Here is a 13975-nt window from a genome sequence, read left to right as displayed (position 1 = left end):
TGTTGAGTGTATGATGTTCGCACAATGCAATGCTACTGAAAATAAAATGAAGTCACTGATAACTGGCTTGCCTATAACCCTTGCTTTCAGTGCAAAATACTTCCTGCCACAAGTCCTTGGCTGTAATGAAAATCAGGAAGTAACTTGCTTTCCCTGGTAGCCTTGGGAAGCTATTCCCAGGTAGTTAAATAGCAGAAACAGATGCAACTGTGGAAAGTACTGAAAACAAATCAAGGGGGGGAGGGAGCTTGAGAGGGAGATAGTTTGCATTACTTCCACTGGATCCAGCAAAAAAAAACAAAAAAAAAAAAAAACAAATCAAACAAATTCTGACTACAGAAAGCTTAAATGTTAGCAATGGTATTTAAAAATTGGTTGGTTTCAGAATCAATCATCGCTCTTCAGGTGTCACATGGTATATTGTAAACATGACAGAGCTCTCCCAGCAGGTTCCAAGATAAGCACATCCCAGCCACGGGTCAGGTGATGATGACGACAATGCCCCTTTATTTACTCCAAGCAATCAAGTATACATGTAATGCTTGTACTTGACTGCTTGGAAGTCACATTCCTGGACTTGTTATACTGTGCTGATGTATACACAGTGCTTGGAAGTGAATGCTTAAATGCCTAAAGGACCTAAACCACAGCCCTAGGAGCATATTTAAGGAAGTAAAAGAAGACACAAAGTTTTTAAAGTTACTATAAAACTGCATATACTGCGTGGGTGATTCAGAAGAACAAAAACATTTTAAAGTGCTTCCGCAAAACAACAAAACAAAAAAAAACAACAAAAAAAAAAAAAACATGGAAGGAATAAGCACTCAGTCAAGTATTTCACTATATCACACCTATTTTCTATCATATCTTTCTTCTTGTCAATCAATCAATCCTGAGCAAAGTAAAAAACAAGTTTAGATATCAGATGTGTCCCGCAGAGTGAGAAGCCTGAGACAGTAAACTGTCTCAGGCTTCTCAAATGAAACTATGCCCACATCCACCCATGCCTTACCTGTCTATCACAAACTCTACATAAACATGCATTATATAAGTACAATAGAATGTACTCATTTAATATACTAAATGAACTCATTTTTAGTCCAGTACTGACTTCAATACTGTCTCCACTTAACTCCTTAATCTCTTATAGACACCCATCTCTTTCTACTGCACTTTTTTATGCACCTTTGAGGCAAGAAGTTGCTGTTGGGCTTCTATCTGCTGCTGCTGTCTGGCAGCCATCTCTTGTAGCTCAGCCAGCGTCATGTCCATCTGGGGCGTTGCCACCTGTGTAGAAAGAAAGAACAAAAAGAAACACATTCATGTTTTAAATATATATTCAAGCTGAAGGCATTTTTCCCATTATAAAAGTCTAAAATAAAATTACAACAGGAGGCCTAAAGTAAAAAATGCAAAACATATGCGGGGAGATTACTGAAACATCAGATGTAGTTTCAGTTATACTCCTTAAAAGGGGGAGCAGTTTAAGCATTTTTTTTTGGGGGGGGGGGGGGGGGGGGAGATTTCAGAATTCATTGTACAATATTTATTCCCCAAGGAGACATCCTCAGCGGAATAATCATTTTGCAGTCATATCCATGTTATGATGCACTGATTAATTTTGCAGAAAAACACTGCAGGGTGTGAGAACTGAAAGGAACTAATCAGTATCCCAGAGCACACAATTAACTTCAACTCGTCAAGTATAAAGAAATTACATTTTGGGAGAAGACTTTATGCCGATACTAAATGCATGACCCTTATTAGTAAAATTTAAAAAAAAAAAAAAAATAGACTTTGTTCCAAATTGACATGTTTCTAATTATTCACATCAGCTACCATTCAATGTGAATGAATGTAAAATAGTGTAAACCATTTCAACCACTTGTCAGAAAAAAAGTTAATAACTCACCCCATTCTCCATCCTTCTCTCTGGGGGACCCTTCACTCCATTTCTCTTTGAATCTGAGCCTCTTGATCCTCCTAAGTAATGAAAATAAGTGGAGATTTCGTCAGACATTAAAATTTAGACCACCTTAAAAGAAATGAAGGATCAACAAGAAAAAAAAAAATGGCTGGAACGTCCTGTTGTCCTTTTGCCCTTCAGTGTCTCTGACAAACAGTCATACACATTTAGATTTATAGGTTTGTCTTGACATGCTATAGAGGAGGGTGTATACCAGCTGAAAAAATGAGAGGCTAGTGCTGAATTATTTTAACTTCTTTACCCCAGTGCTTTTTGTAACTTGTAAAAAATCTCTTGGGATTCAACCTCATCAATAATGACTTATTAGTGGGGTGGGTACACTACTGTATATATGCTTGTCTAGGAAGATATAACCATATAGCCAACCGTTTTACTGGCATTTGGCATGCATGTCTGATAATCTGGGTCCTATCCCTAAAGTATTATCCCATGATGAAAGCCCATAATAGCTTTACTATATAGTCTAACTGCTAGCATACAGTATGCATGCTAGATACAAACTAATCGCTATAAACAGATGTCTGAAAATCAACAAATTTAACATTCAGTATTGTTAGTACAGGAAGCTTTATGTGGTTTAAAGAGGATTGACCAACCACGATTAGAGCTTCATGCAAGCCCATAGATCAAAGCCTCATGGGTTGCAGCTCCAGAAGCTAAATAACTGGTTTAATAGATGCTGGTTAATCGCTGATGGGAATGTAAGACACTGCTAAGCTCAAGAGTGACGCAAACTGTTATAGTCACAGCATTCAGACATTCACACAGTGATTAATTTTCCGTTAATTTTCCTCACTTCATTTAGATAGATCAAGTCAATGACAGAGCAGAAGTATACCCATGATTTTCTGGGGCATTTTGTTGCCTATGTGTCATTGACTATTGTCACATGGCACTGAATTTGGTGAAGCGTGACAACTCTTTTGAAGGTTTAGTTCTTTCGGCCTTCTTTTCTAAGGTTTAGTTCTTTGTCACTAACTACCGAGTCTGTGTGTTATAGTAAAATAGTATAGAAGAAAAGTAAGATTATTCATGTTTAGGGCAGTCTTCAAACTAATCATGTTTTTTTGCCCAGTAACTTGAGAATTTTGTCTGTGCCTGTTTGTTAATGATTGCATTTCATATTTATGCTATGCTGAAAGTAAAGGTCTATAAAAAGTATAATTAGTGTGGCTGCTTACTCAGACATGACACAGGCATAACATTAGATTAATGAAAAGAAGTTCAAATGTACTGGCAGTCCAATAGATTGGTGACATTCCATTTTATCCTCCGACATGCTCGGAGGATAAAAAGAGCATGCTCGAACAGTATCGGGGAAGTATAAACATTTAACTAACTGCAACCTGAGGGCAGGACAGAGTACATCCGTACTGCCGTAACTAATGTAAACACGGCAACAGGACTAAATAAACCCGCATAAAAATGCAGTAACTGAAAAATTTAATACAGAGCTGTGTTGCAAATAATGATCAGAGCTAAGCTCTCAGTGTGGGAAAACAACAGCGGGCTAAGATAACACAAAGGGAAAACAGTCACCTAATCCCTGGGCCAGACTCAAGCTGTGAGAGGTAAAAAGGGCTTAGTTATGCAAGTCGGGGTTGAGAGGATAGTCTATGAAAAAAATACTAGACTTTTCTGTGTTAATAAGAAAATTGAAAAGTAACAGACTTCTGATAGTGTGACTCGGACACTCTGATTCCAGCAAGGATGAAGGATCTGAGGGCTCCAAATATAAAGCCCTCTTCTGGATAAACGTTTGAAAAATACCATAGTGTTTATTGAGTGAATAGGGCATTATAAAGACAGCAGGCACCTCTGGAGACAGTGCTCACCCAATCATAACTCTTGTGTGTGAGCAGTATCAGACATTAAAGCCTCTTTTCACTATCTGTTGTGTATTGCAAACAGTTGCTTACCTGATTCCCTGCTAGGAGCTCTGTTGTGACGCAGAAAGAAGCGCACCTCTGATCTGTGCTGTCCCAATCGTTGGAGCACATCCAGCATCCTCTCCCCATCACCTACAGGTCTCTCTGCAAGTCGAAATAAAACATTTTAGCCCAAGTTTTCATAATATTTCACTTGGATTGGCTAAAACACGAATGCATGTCAAGTTTGCACATGCCATTTACTCAGTGAATCCAGTCTAACCCATTTGTCAACACAGTTTGCATGCCATTGATCTATCTAAGCAATGACTTCAGGGGAAACAACTATAACGTGCTGTCAATTATGCCTCTTGGCACTGAGCTCATCAGCTGTTCTTCAGACATTGTCTTTGAGCATTTCATTACACAGATGAGCTGACACATTATGCTTAAGTAGAGGTGAGTGAAACTGATCTTTTAATAATGGTAGAAATGCAAAATGAAGCAGTTAAGTAAAATATTATAAATATAATTTATAACTTTACATCTAATTTGGATGCAAAATGTCACTGCTGTGTTTTCAAGGAGATTCAAAAGTGGCCTGTGGTGAATGGGTGCAAAATGAGACAATCTCTTCAGTATTCATCAATCTCCTTTCAGACCACTCCTGGAAGTACTCAAACACAATAATTGGCACTTTTTCACTACTATGGCAGTATCACCATGGAAACGGCTATGAAGCCTGGCTCCTTGAGTTCTGATGTTGTATACTCTTTGACTCTTAGAAACGGTGAAAATGAGGCAGGCATGAAATCTCAACGTCACTCCTCACCTCCCACCTGAGAGATGTAAGAAATGTTTAGGCGCTTGTGTTTGATGCAGAGATTAGGGCTCTACGCTATTTGCATGGTAGATTCAAAAGAGACAAACACTTTAAAAACTGCCAAGCAGATGACTACAAAGCTAATCACAAACCACAAAGTGGTCAACATGAGAAAAAGCACTTTTTGTCTAAATAAAATAAGAACTAATGTGTCCACACACCGACTCCTGTTCCTTCAGATACTCCACAAACAAAAGAGCACTGTCACTCACCAGATCCACGCCACATCTCAGATAGGTGGCAGTCCGTTTCCCCCGGCTCTTTGCACAAGTCCACCACATCCCGGCACAGCGTCTCCGGAGTAACAGGAACCTCAGTAAAATGCTGGTCATTGTTACTGAGGTATACAGTCAGGAACATCTGGAACAGCAGGCGAGAGAAGCAGATAACCCAGTAGATTAGATAGAGCTAATTAAGATCACAAGCGAGAGGATCCTGTTAGAGTTAGTAGAAGTAAGGTAAACATAAAAGTTCTCTGGAATTGGTGTCCAATTTCCTCTTGGTTCATTGTTTGTATAGACTGTATAATATGTGAGCTTCACTGATAGCAGATCTGCTTCCCAGGTCTCATACCTCTGTGTCAACAGAAAAACCAGAGGCCAGATCTTGAAATTCCATTTCACTCACCAACTAGTGCTGTCACCACTGTGAGAGATCCCTCCATCCCAATGTAAACACACTAAAAAACCCCGTCAAGCACTCTGAATGAGCAAACCGCTAGGTTCTTATGCAAGTGTGTGACTGACAGCTGCTCAAGGCTGGTTTATATCAATCTACACAGAAATGGGCAATCTCAATGAAGCAGTTTGTAATAAATTGGAATTTGTATGCCTCCAGCTACTGCAGAAAATAAACACACTGACACTGAGCAGAAAATTGAGCTGTCTATCAGCAAGGATCCAAATGCAGACAGTCACCTACAACCTTTTAAAATAAACTCTAAAAATCAATACTTATATGGGATATTACTCATCTTTATAGCTATAATAGGCAACAATTGTCAAAACAATTAAAGTAAGAAGGGCTGAGTCAAACAAAAGCCTTCACAGATGATTTAAAAAAATATGCATCTGAAATGTCTGTGATATTCCAAAATCTATATAATCGCTGACAGGAAACACAAACATCAAAAGTCAGTGTACGAGTATCATACATTCATAAAAAGATAAGCGCTAAGAAGCTTAAGGCTCGTAATGGAATATGCCCCCAATCTGTAATATGAGCACATAAGAGGAGTTGATAAGGCAGCAATAAAACCAATTTTCTAAGGTGTCTTAGGATATTGCATGCCTTGAACATACTGAACTGTTTTGTTTCAAACCCAGGTTTTTGCACAGTGTCATGCCTTCACAGTGACTTCAGACAGAGTATCCTGAAAAGCGTGTAACTGTAAAAGCGGTATTATTTTAAATGCCCAGAACCTCCAGGTTACACTGCCAGGTTTTTGTACTCCGAGTTGCTGTGAATAGCCATGCCTACGGGGGCTACGGTGGAAACATGAGGTCAGCTAGGTCACAGGCACAAAAAACTTGAAGGGGGTAATCATGCAGAGCAGCTGGTGCAGAAACAAAAGTATTTGGGTTGCTTTTTAGCTGTGGTGTGTACTGCGCCAAAGAGCAACAGCCTTAGGATAAGGGGCTTTATTCCCCTTTTCTTCCTCAAATGAAGCTTACTAAGTGAGTGGGCAGGTGAAACGCTCCCTCTGAAGATCTCCTAAGCAACATCTACAACCAGAGGTTTGTTTTATCACACAGAAGGTGGAATCAACGGGCACTGGCCTGAGTCAGAGGACCTGACTCAACTGCCAGAATCAATGGGGATGCAAATGAAAGATTCTCATGAATAGAGCAAATCAGCTGTGAGTCATGCCTGTCAGTAATGTAGAGAAGAGAAAGCTGTAAACAGAAAGCTGTGTTTCTAACCAAAGACCACCCTCTGTGGCCGAACACTACCCTGGAAAGTAAAACTAAAATGGGGGCTTTTTGTGTCTGTTAATTAGAATAGTTTAAACATTCATGCTAAAACAATTAAAATCACTCATATAGTCTGCCTTCATCAAATTATTTCAAAAAACAATTCGTAGATCTTTCAGAATGAGACTGTGACATCATGAAAACTTCCCAGAAATCCAAAGTGCTAAAGTGAACCTATTAATATTTGGAGAGTGAAAGAGAGCACTGACAGATAGTAGGAAAAGAAAGAACCACAGATGGGAAGAGAATATAATCTCGGGCGCTGGCAACGCCCCCACTAAAATCCAGTTTGCTGCAGCACTAAAGTTGATGATCCAAGACCACCAGTATTCACTTCAACTATCCATCTAGATGACTTAGCACTTTGCAGTTGACCTTCATCCACCTAAAGCATGTGGTCACTGCTTATTCGCTATGATATAGCGCACATGGTACAAAAGCTGTATAAACTACAAATACAAAAATCTATGAGACCAATTTTCATATTGTTTTGGAAACTTTGAAACATTCAAAATGACGTGTGGAAACACATTCCCTTAAATTCGTTTTTTTGTCTTTGATCCTTGCAAACCTTTTAAGGTCTCAAAATGATAGGTCTTGTAGACTTTTCATTACAGACAAAGCAGTGCATGCAAGGTAAATTACAGGAATTTATTTTATGTGCTGCAGTAAATATCAGAAAAGTGTTTTCATCTTTATAATTTATGGTCTACTCAACAATAAGCAACTACACCGCAGACCCTCTTCAAGTTTTAAGAAACGTACCTACTCAGACAGGCAAGATTACCATAAGTAGGTGTTTGACTCAGCCAAACAAATTGAGTGTTCATTAAATATTCATTGATACAGCAGCAAGTAAAATTAGGTAGCTCAGTAACAGCCTGATAGGTACAATGCAAAATAGACAAACAGTAGCTCAACAGCCTACCAGAAAATACTGCTTTGTGTAGCTTTATATAGTTCGAAGGGAGCTGGCAATATCATGATTTTATGTGACAATGTTTGACAGAAATATGCTCCACTTGCTTTCTATTAGGTATGGAGAGGATGACAGAAGCAATTGCTGAATTGCACTTCCCTTCCTATTTTATTTTAGAGAGCCCTGGGGAAGGAGAAGGGACAAGCTGCCTCGGCTGCTGTGGCTCACTATTATAGCAAAAGATTTCCATTTCCATCATAGCATCAGCTAAGTCAAACCTGTCTCCCAGGGTTTTGAGGGTGATGTGGCAGCTCAGAATAGCAAACGGACAATTATAGCCAATGCAAAGAAATATGGCCATAATACTGCTGTCTACACTGTAGATACCCTCAAAGCAGGGCAGCTATATGGTTAGGTCATTTTATCGCAGGGATTACGTTAATCCGCTGTATAAAAATATAGCCTTTTAACAGCCTGCTGGCTCAGGGGACAATAATAAGCTGAAACACACTAGCTTGCAGCTAGGCTATGGCCATTATGTCTTACTATATTATAGGATCATGTTTTTTTCTTGGAGGTTGAACAGTGGCCTGCAGTGAATAGGTGCAAAACAGTCTGACCATGTATTCTCCAAGAAAAAAAAAAAAAAAAAAAATTAAAAAATAATAATAAACTGCCACAATTTTAAGAGTCGGCGTAGGATCCTTTGTTCAAGATGCAATAACACTGACAAGACTGTGTCTCTCTCTGACATGAAAGGCTGTAACATCAAAACCTCAGACAAAAGACACTGCAAGAGGAAGACATCTAAGAGTAGGAGAGTGACTGCAGCTGGCAATACTTGAGCTAAAAGGTTCAGAAAGACAGAGGGGAAAAAACTATCAAAGATATGCTATCCTGGGTTATTTCACTGAAAGTGGCTTCTTTGTCTGCGATTCTCCTATATCCAAGTTAAATGAGCTCCAGTCCCTTTAGGGCGGTGGAGGACAATTCTGTCAAATTCTGTGTACTGAACAGACAAACTATGAAGTTTAAAAAATAAATGCTGATTTTCTTTGCCTTTTGCAGCGTGATTTGGATCCTTAAAGCAGATGCCACCGGCTGCAGACCTGAACAAGCTTTTCAAGCCTCTCCAGTTCAGACAGGGCACTGTGAGATGACTTGAGTTTAAATATCAGCACTCTACCTGTAGCCAATTGCACAAAGGAATGTTCTGTGTGTGTGTGTGTGTGTGTGTGTGTGTGTGTGTGTGTGTGAGTGAGAGAGAGAGAGAGAGAGAGATTGTGGCACTCCCACTGATTGTTAAGATAAGGTTCATGCAACAGAGAGAACAGTTTACAGGCATTTTGTCTCTTGATGTTCAATGTGTTAGGTTAGGACGGGTCAAAGGAAAATGAAGTTAGAAAAATACTCCTTAGATAATTTGACTCCTAAAAGCATATCATTCTTCATGTCCCACCTTGAAAATCCACTCTCTCCATCTGAGGGTCAATCCTCCTGCAAGAGTCTCTTAAGGTAATTGTCCAGATGCAGTTGTTCACATATTGAGTTAAGAGTGATCAAAACTGCATGCCGCTGCAGTTTCCAATTTCTGGGAATAACACACGAGATTGTACTATAATTCAATGACTCTGCAATATAACAATTACTACCAAATAAAAGTCAGTCCTGTCACAGAGAATTTATTATATAATTAGCTTCCAATAGACAAGTACAGAAAACGCAGTATCTCATGTACTGTCAATGCAAAGAGTAGCATATAACCAAAGTTAAATTCCCACACCCATCCCCTGATGACTATTAATGGGTGAAGTATTAAAAGGACCTATTAATACTTTCCTTGCTCGTGTATTTTAACTGTCACACTTATAGAAATCCAAATTAAACATAGCAAGTATACAAGAAGGTCATTGTTTAAATAAGTAATCCCAGAGTCAAAAGCTGTTTCTGTTTCAACTAGGTCAGTTTTGTTACTGCTTGGTTCTACAGGGTGTCACTGAAATTGGATATCCCTAATATGGTCATCTTGGACACACAGCATTTCCTTAAACAGCAGCCCTACCCACCTGCTGGTCAAGCGTTCTGTTTGAGAGGAGGAGCCAATCAGAGAAAAAAAAAAGTTTCAGACAGAAGCTGCAGAAGGGCCCAGTATAAAAAATGAAGCCATTATTCTGAATTGCTCCTCATATAAAGATACTCTAGTAGAGTCAAGAATGTTTCTTCTCTCTGTTAGCCCTGCAGACAAGCGACCTGTCTGGGGTGTAACCCCCATCTCTCGTGCAATGGAGGAAGAAAATGGATGGATGAAAACGTGCATAGCGTCTCCACTTCCAGATTGTTTACTTTTCAAAAATCAATATTTTGTTTACATCAGCACAACTAAAAACCAACAGAAACACTGGACATGGTTAGCCTTCGGATAGGGCTAGGTGAAAAAAGATAAAGACAGTTTTCACAAAGTAAATTTTCCTTGATAGAAAAACGAGACGCGGTCAATATAAAGTCAATAGAATTCATTCCATCCACGTTTTGGCACGAAAGGCCAATGGCAATGACAATAGTGCTGTGCTGAACCAATCTGACGGCTGGAACAGAGTTAGAAAAACATCAGGATTGGTTGGCCCTCAGTGTTGGAGGAACAGTTGACAGTAGTATATGTGCTAACATTTCTCTCAGAGAACTGTTAGCACATCCCTTTCCAGTTGTACACAGAGCTGAACAGCTGCGTCATACTTTAGTACATCAGATTTGTTATCAAGATTTGTTATGAAAAAAAATCATGTATAAGACTTGATTTCATATGGATGAAATCAGTAAATAAATAAGATACACTGCCCGACAGGTTAAAAAAAGATATTAAGACGCAATACCAGTTCCTTATAAACATATGGAACATGTAACACAATGCCTTAGGGGAAATGGAGTGGCTGGGAAAGTGGATAGTATGATAGCAGCAGAGGATAACAGAAGCCATATCTTCAAGTATGCCCGAGGGCACTTCACCTAAGGGGTGCTGGACCTTCTGTCCACACACACTTTCAATTACAGATATTGCTGTAGTAAGCGAATGAGTCAACTAAGTCTTGTTGACGGAGTCACCTCTGAATCTAATTAGCAAAGGTTTGTAAGACACTGCAGCAGCATCTTCCTGTGTGTGCGTGCCTTAGTTCTCTCTGCCTGACACAGTTCCAGATTAGCAGTTCTTCAAAAAGGCGAGGCAGCATAAAACTCTATGAAACTGAAACAGCTCTATGCATTATATCTCTTCATCTCGTGTTCCCTCTCCCTCATTTTCTGTGTTGCATTAGAGGGATGAGGTGGCACGGGAGAAAAGGTCAGGGGTAACAAACAGCAAAAAGCACAGTAGTCTTATTCAGCTGCAACATTCGGGGGGGAGCAGCTTTTACAGTACATGAAGCTGCAGAAAGCTTCCATCACAAAAGCCTCTTCTCTATGTCTGCACTGCAGTACTTAGCCTATCACTTCATAATCTGCGGTCTTGCAATGCTCTTCTATTTTTGGTCTACGTGATGAGAGAGTTCCTACTTTCGGCTTATCTGGGAGATAAGGGAAATGGGAGTCAAAATTAAGCAGAAAGGAAAGGATGCATCCTTTTTTTCCCCTTTTCCAATGCCTCATGACTCTTGGATGAAGATGTTCCGAGAACTAGTCACAGCCTGAAAGTTATTATAGAAAATACAGATACTTAAAATATGAAGAGAGCAACAAAAACTGAATAAAAATGCCCACTGTGTGGGATTTAACTGCAAGAAAACTTACCCTTTATCAACTCTTATTTTATGCAAAAAACAAATGCGATTCAAAATGTAGCAGTGAATGATGCCTTTGTGACCTTTAATCAGTCATATGTAAAAATGAAACCTTGGTGAAGCAGCAGAGTGAATGACTGTAGTCTTACCAGTACAGAAGACCTTTGCTACTAGAGGAACTTTTCAGGACTAAATGATACAATTTGTTTCCACCAAAAAGTCCCTGCAGCAACGGAAATAACGGAGAGCTTTGTGTCATCAGCTATTTTGCCCATCAACACTTGAAGTTGTTGTACGTTCTCTGGTCAACACTTGACTACTTTAACAAAGTAGATGACTAGCAGGAATTTGGCAACCAGAGACCAAAGAGCATCTCTTGTATTCATCAACTTCAAGCAGTGATAGACCAAAAAGCCAGTGGATGATTCCCGAGCTAAACTTTTGTTCAATTTTGAGAGCAAAGAATACCAGTGATTGATATATGATGGGGTGGTAAATACATTATATAGGGGGTATCTACATAGCAACCAACCGTCAGGGACAATTGCATGACAAATAGCTTCCTGTGTAGACTGCCCTTAAAGCTGGATCCACCCAATCTGGGTTGTCACCATTTTTTTTTCTCCACCCATTGCTCCTTGAAGTTACTGAATGTCACTGATTATCTACAGTCTTAGCTTCGCTGCTAGTCTCTTCCCGTGTTAAGTAAATGCAATGTGAAAACTGACCAAAACTTCTAGTTTAAATCTTTTGTTCCTTCACACATGTCATAACTACCATTATCAATAAATCTATGTACCGTACTGGTGATAAAGCAAAATGAATGTTTGCCATCAAACAAAAAACATCCTGTGTCAAAAAAAAGGAACTGCATCCTGTTTATTCATTTCCCTTATCATTGAGATAGGGGTCAGCTATATTAACGATTTATACAAAAGGACATTTTGCTTCCTGACGTTACCTATACCCCACACGACCTCCCTGTTCATTCAGCAGCTCAACATTAGTTAGAGAACTGTCTAATGTGAAAGTGAGTTCTACTGAAATTTTGCACCACTTTAATGTACATTTATCCTTTTCAAATGGATCATTCCCAGTGAGCGACTTTGTATTCAATTACTGTAATCTGACACCAGCTCAGGTGATTCCTCTCAGAAACCAGGTGAATGTAGAGTTGTTGTTGAGGCACTGGTGCACAGCACAATCTAACAGTATGCATTCAAGAAGATTATTCAGCTTCTCTATAAGACCTGTGGTTGTAAACAACATGGTCACCAGAGCATTCAACCATTCACAAGAACTTCCTCTTGACCTTAGAAATTATTTTGTGCACTCCTTTGATGAAAAGACAAAATATTACAGGCCTACTGTGTTTTTACACAACTGTTCTCAGCTAACAAAGGTCTTCCTATCAATCTTCTTCTTAAGGATAAAGTCAAAACATGAACATCCTTGTCTATCACATGTGACTATCTGCTTATGTAACCAACACAACTCTCCCACAGAGTAAACACAAAGCCTGTGGCACTCAAAGAGAAAGCCTGCTCAGGTTTCTGTTGACACATACAGCAAAATCAGGCTTCCCACAGCATTAGCTCACTTTTCCACCATCAAAGCACCACCATAAAGTCTAGGCACACTGAGATTTGATGATGTGGAACCAAGACACGGTACAAATGTGAGCAGTGAAAGAATGAAAAACTAAATAATGTAAGCCAGGTGCACAAAATTGTATCTGTTTGAAAATCTACACACCGAAGCAACATGCATCATGGGAGAGGAATGAGGAAGTGTTTGGTATGTGAAGCGAAAACACAAAACACAAAAAACCCACAAAAAACCCACAACAAAACAAACAAAATGTATTCTTCCAGCTTGGTTTCTGTTATTTTATGTTGTCAATAGAGTATAATTAATCTTGTCAAAAAGTGGACAAAGAGAAAATATGGGCTAATAAACCAGCAGAGAATTCAAGCCTAAATGTGACATTAATTCATGTGTGCAGAACAAAGGCTGGTTTCAGGAGAGATAAAGTAAATCAGGAGTAAATGAGTTATTCCATGCCACGGTTTAATTAATGGTGAACATCACTTATCAGGGTATTGGCACAGCACAGGCAAACACACACAATGTACCCACCACAGCACACTGCTAAAGAGTCCCTGCAGCCCATTGTGCTCAGGAAACAGTGACCCCCTATTTACCATCCCAGCAAGCAATTACGACACTCCATTCTCACTACCCCACAAGCCCCTAGCCTGCACGAGCAGGGTCATGGGCTATTGGTGTAATTTATAAAACAATACCTCACATCAGACACATCTACATAAAGACCAGTTTGTGTTTATCAGCGAGCAGCAGGAGCCGTATCCTATTTACAGCAAAAGGACATAGAAAGATATCCTCAGGTGACAGAGATGGAGCAAACGGGGTAATTATTAAGGGCCAATAAAGAAACAGCTCTGTTATGTAAGGGTGACAGTTTATATCAGTATCCACTAGGAACAAGCTTGGCAATAACAAACAAGTATGTGCCAGTAGCAGACTGAGGTCATGCGCCAGACAAGAGTCGTCC

At 39.5% G+C, this 13975-nt stretch overlaps 1 protein-coding gene across 3 annotated transcripts in view; it reads right to left on the bottom strand.

Annotated features, from left to right (window-relative positions):
* Nucleotides 1-13975, bottom strand: part of LOC146695471 (apoptosis-stimulating of p53 protein 2-like) — a 28443-nt gene that overhangs the window by 12398 nt on the left and 2070 nt on the right. For all 3 annotated transcript variants that reach the window (XM_085477660.1, XM_085477658.1, XM_085477659.1), the window contains exons 3-6: nucleotides 4951-5098; nucleotides 3907-4020; nucleotides 1913-1983; nucleotides 1186-1287 (exon numbers count right to left, since the gene is read on the bottom strand). In XM_085477660.1, the coding sequence (XP_085333786.1) occupies nucleotides 1186-1287; nucleotides 1913-1983; nucleotides 3907-4020; nucleotides 4951-5098 (435 nt within the window). The remainder of the gene's footprint in view (nucleotides 1-1185; nucleotides 1288-1912; nucleotides 1984-3906; nucleotides 4021-4950; nucleotides 5099-13975) is intronic.

Source organism: Copadichromis virginalis, linkage group LG13 (genome assembly GCF_057382275.1).
Source record: "Copadichromis virginalis isolate Kocher_CV1m ecotype Utaka linkage group LG13, C_Virginalis_male_GT1.1, whole genome shotgun sequence".
Classification (NCBI taxonomy): Eukaryota; Metazoa; Chordata; class Actinopteri; order Cichliformes; family Cichlidae; genus Copadichromis; species Copadichromis virginalis.
The sequence above is the reverse complement of the archived record's forward strand: the minus strand, read 5'-3'. Positions and strand labels throughout refer to the sequence as shown.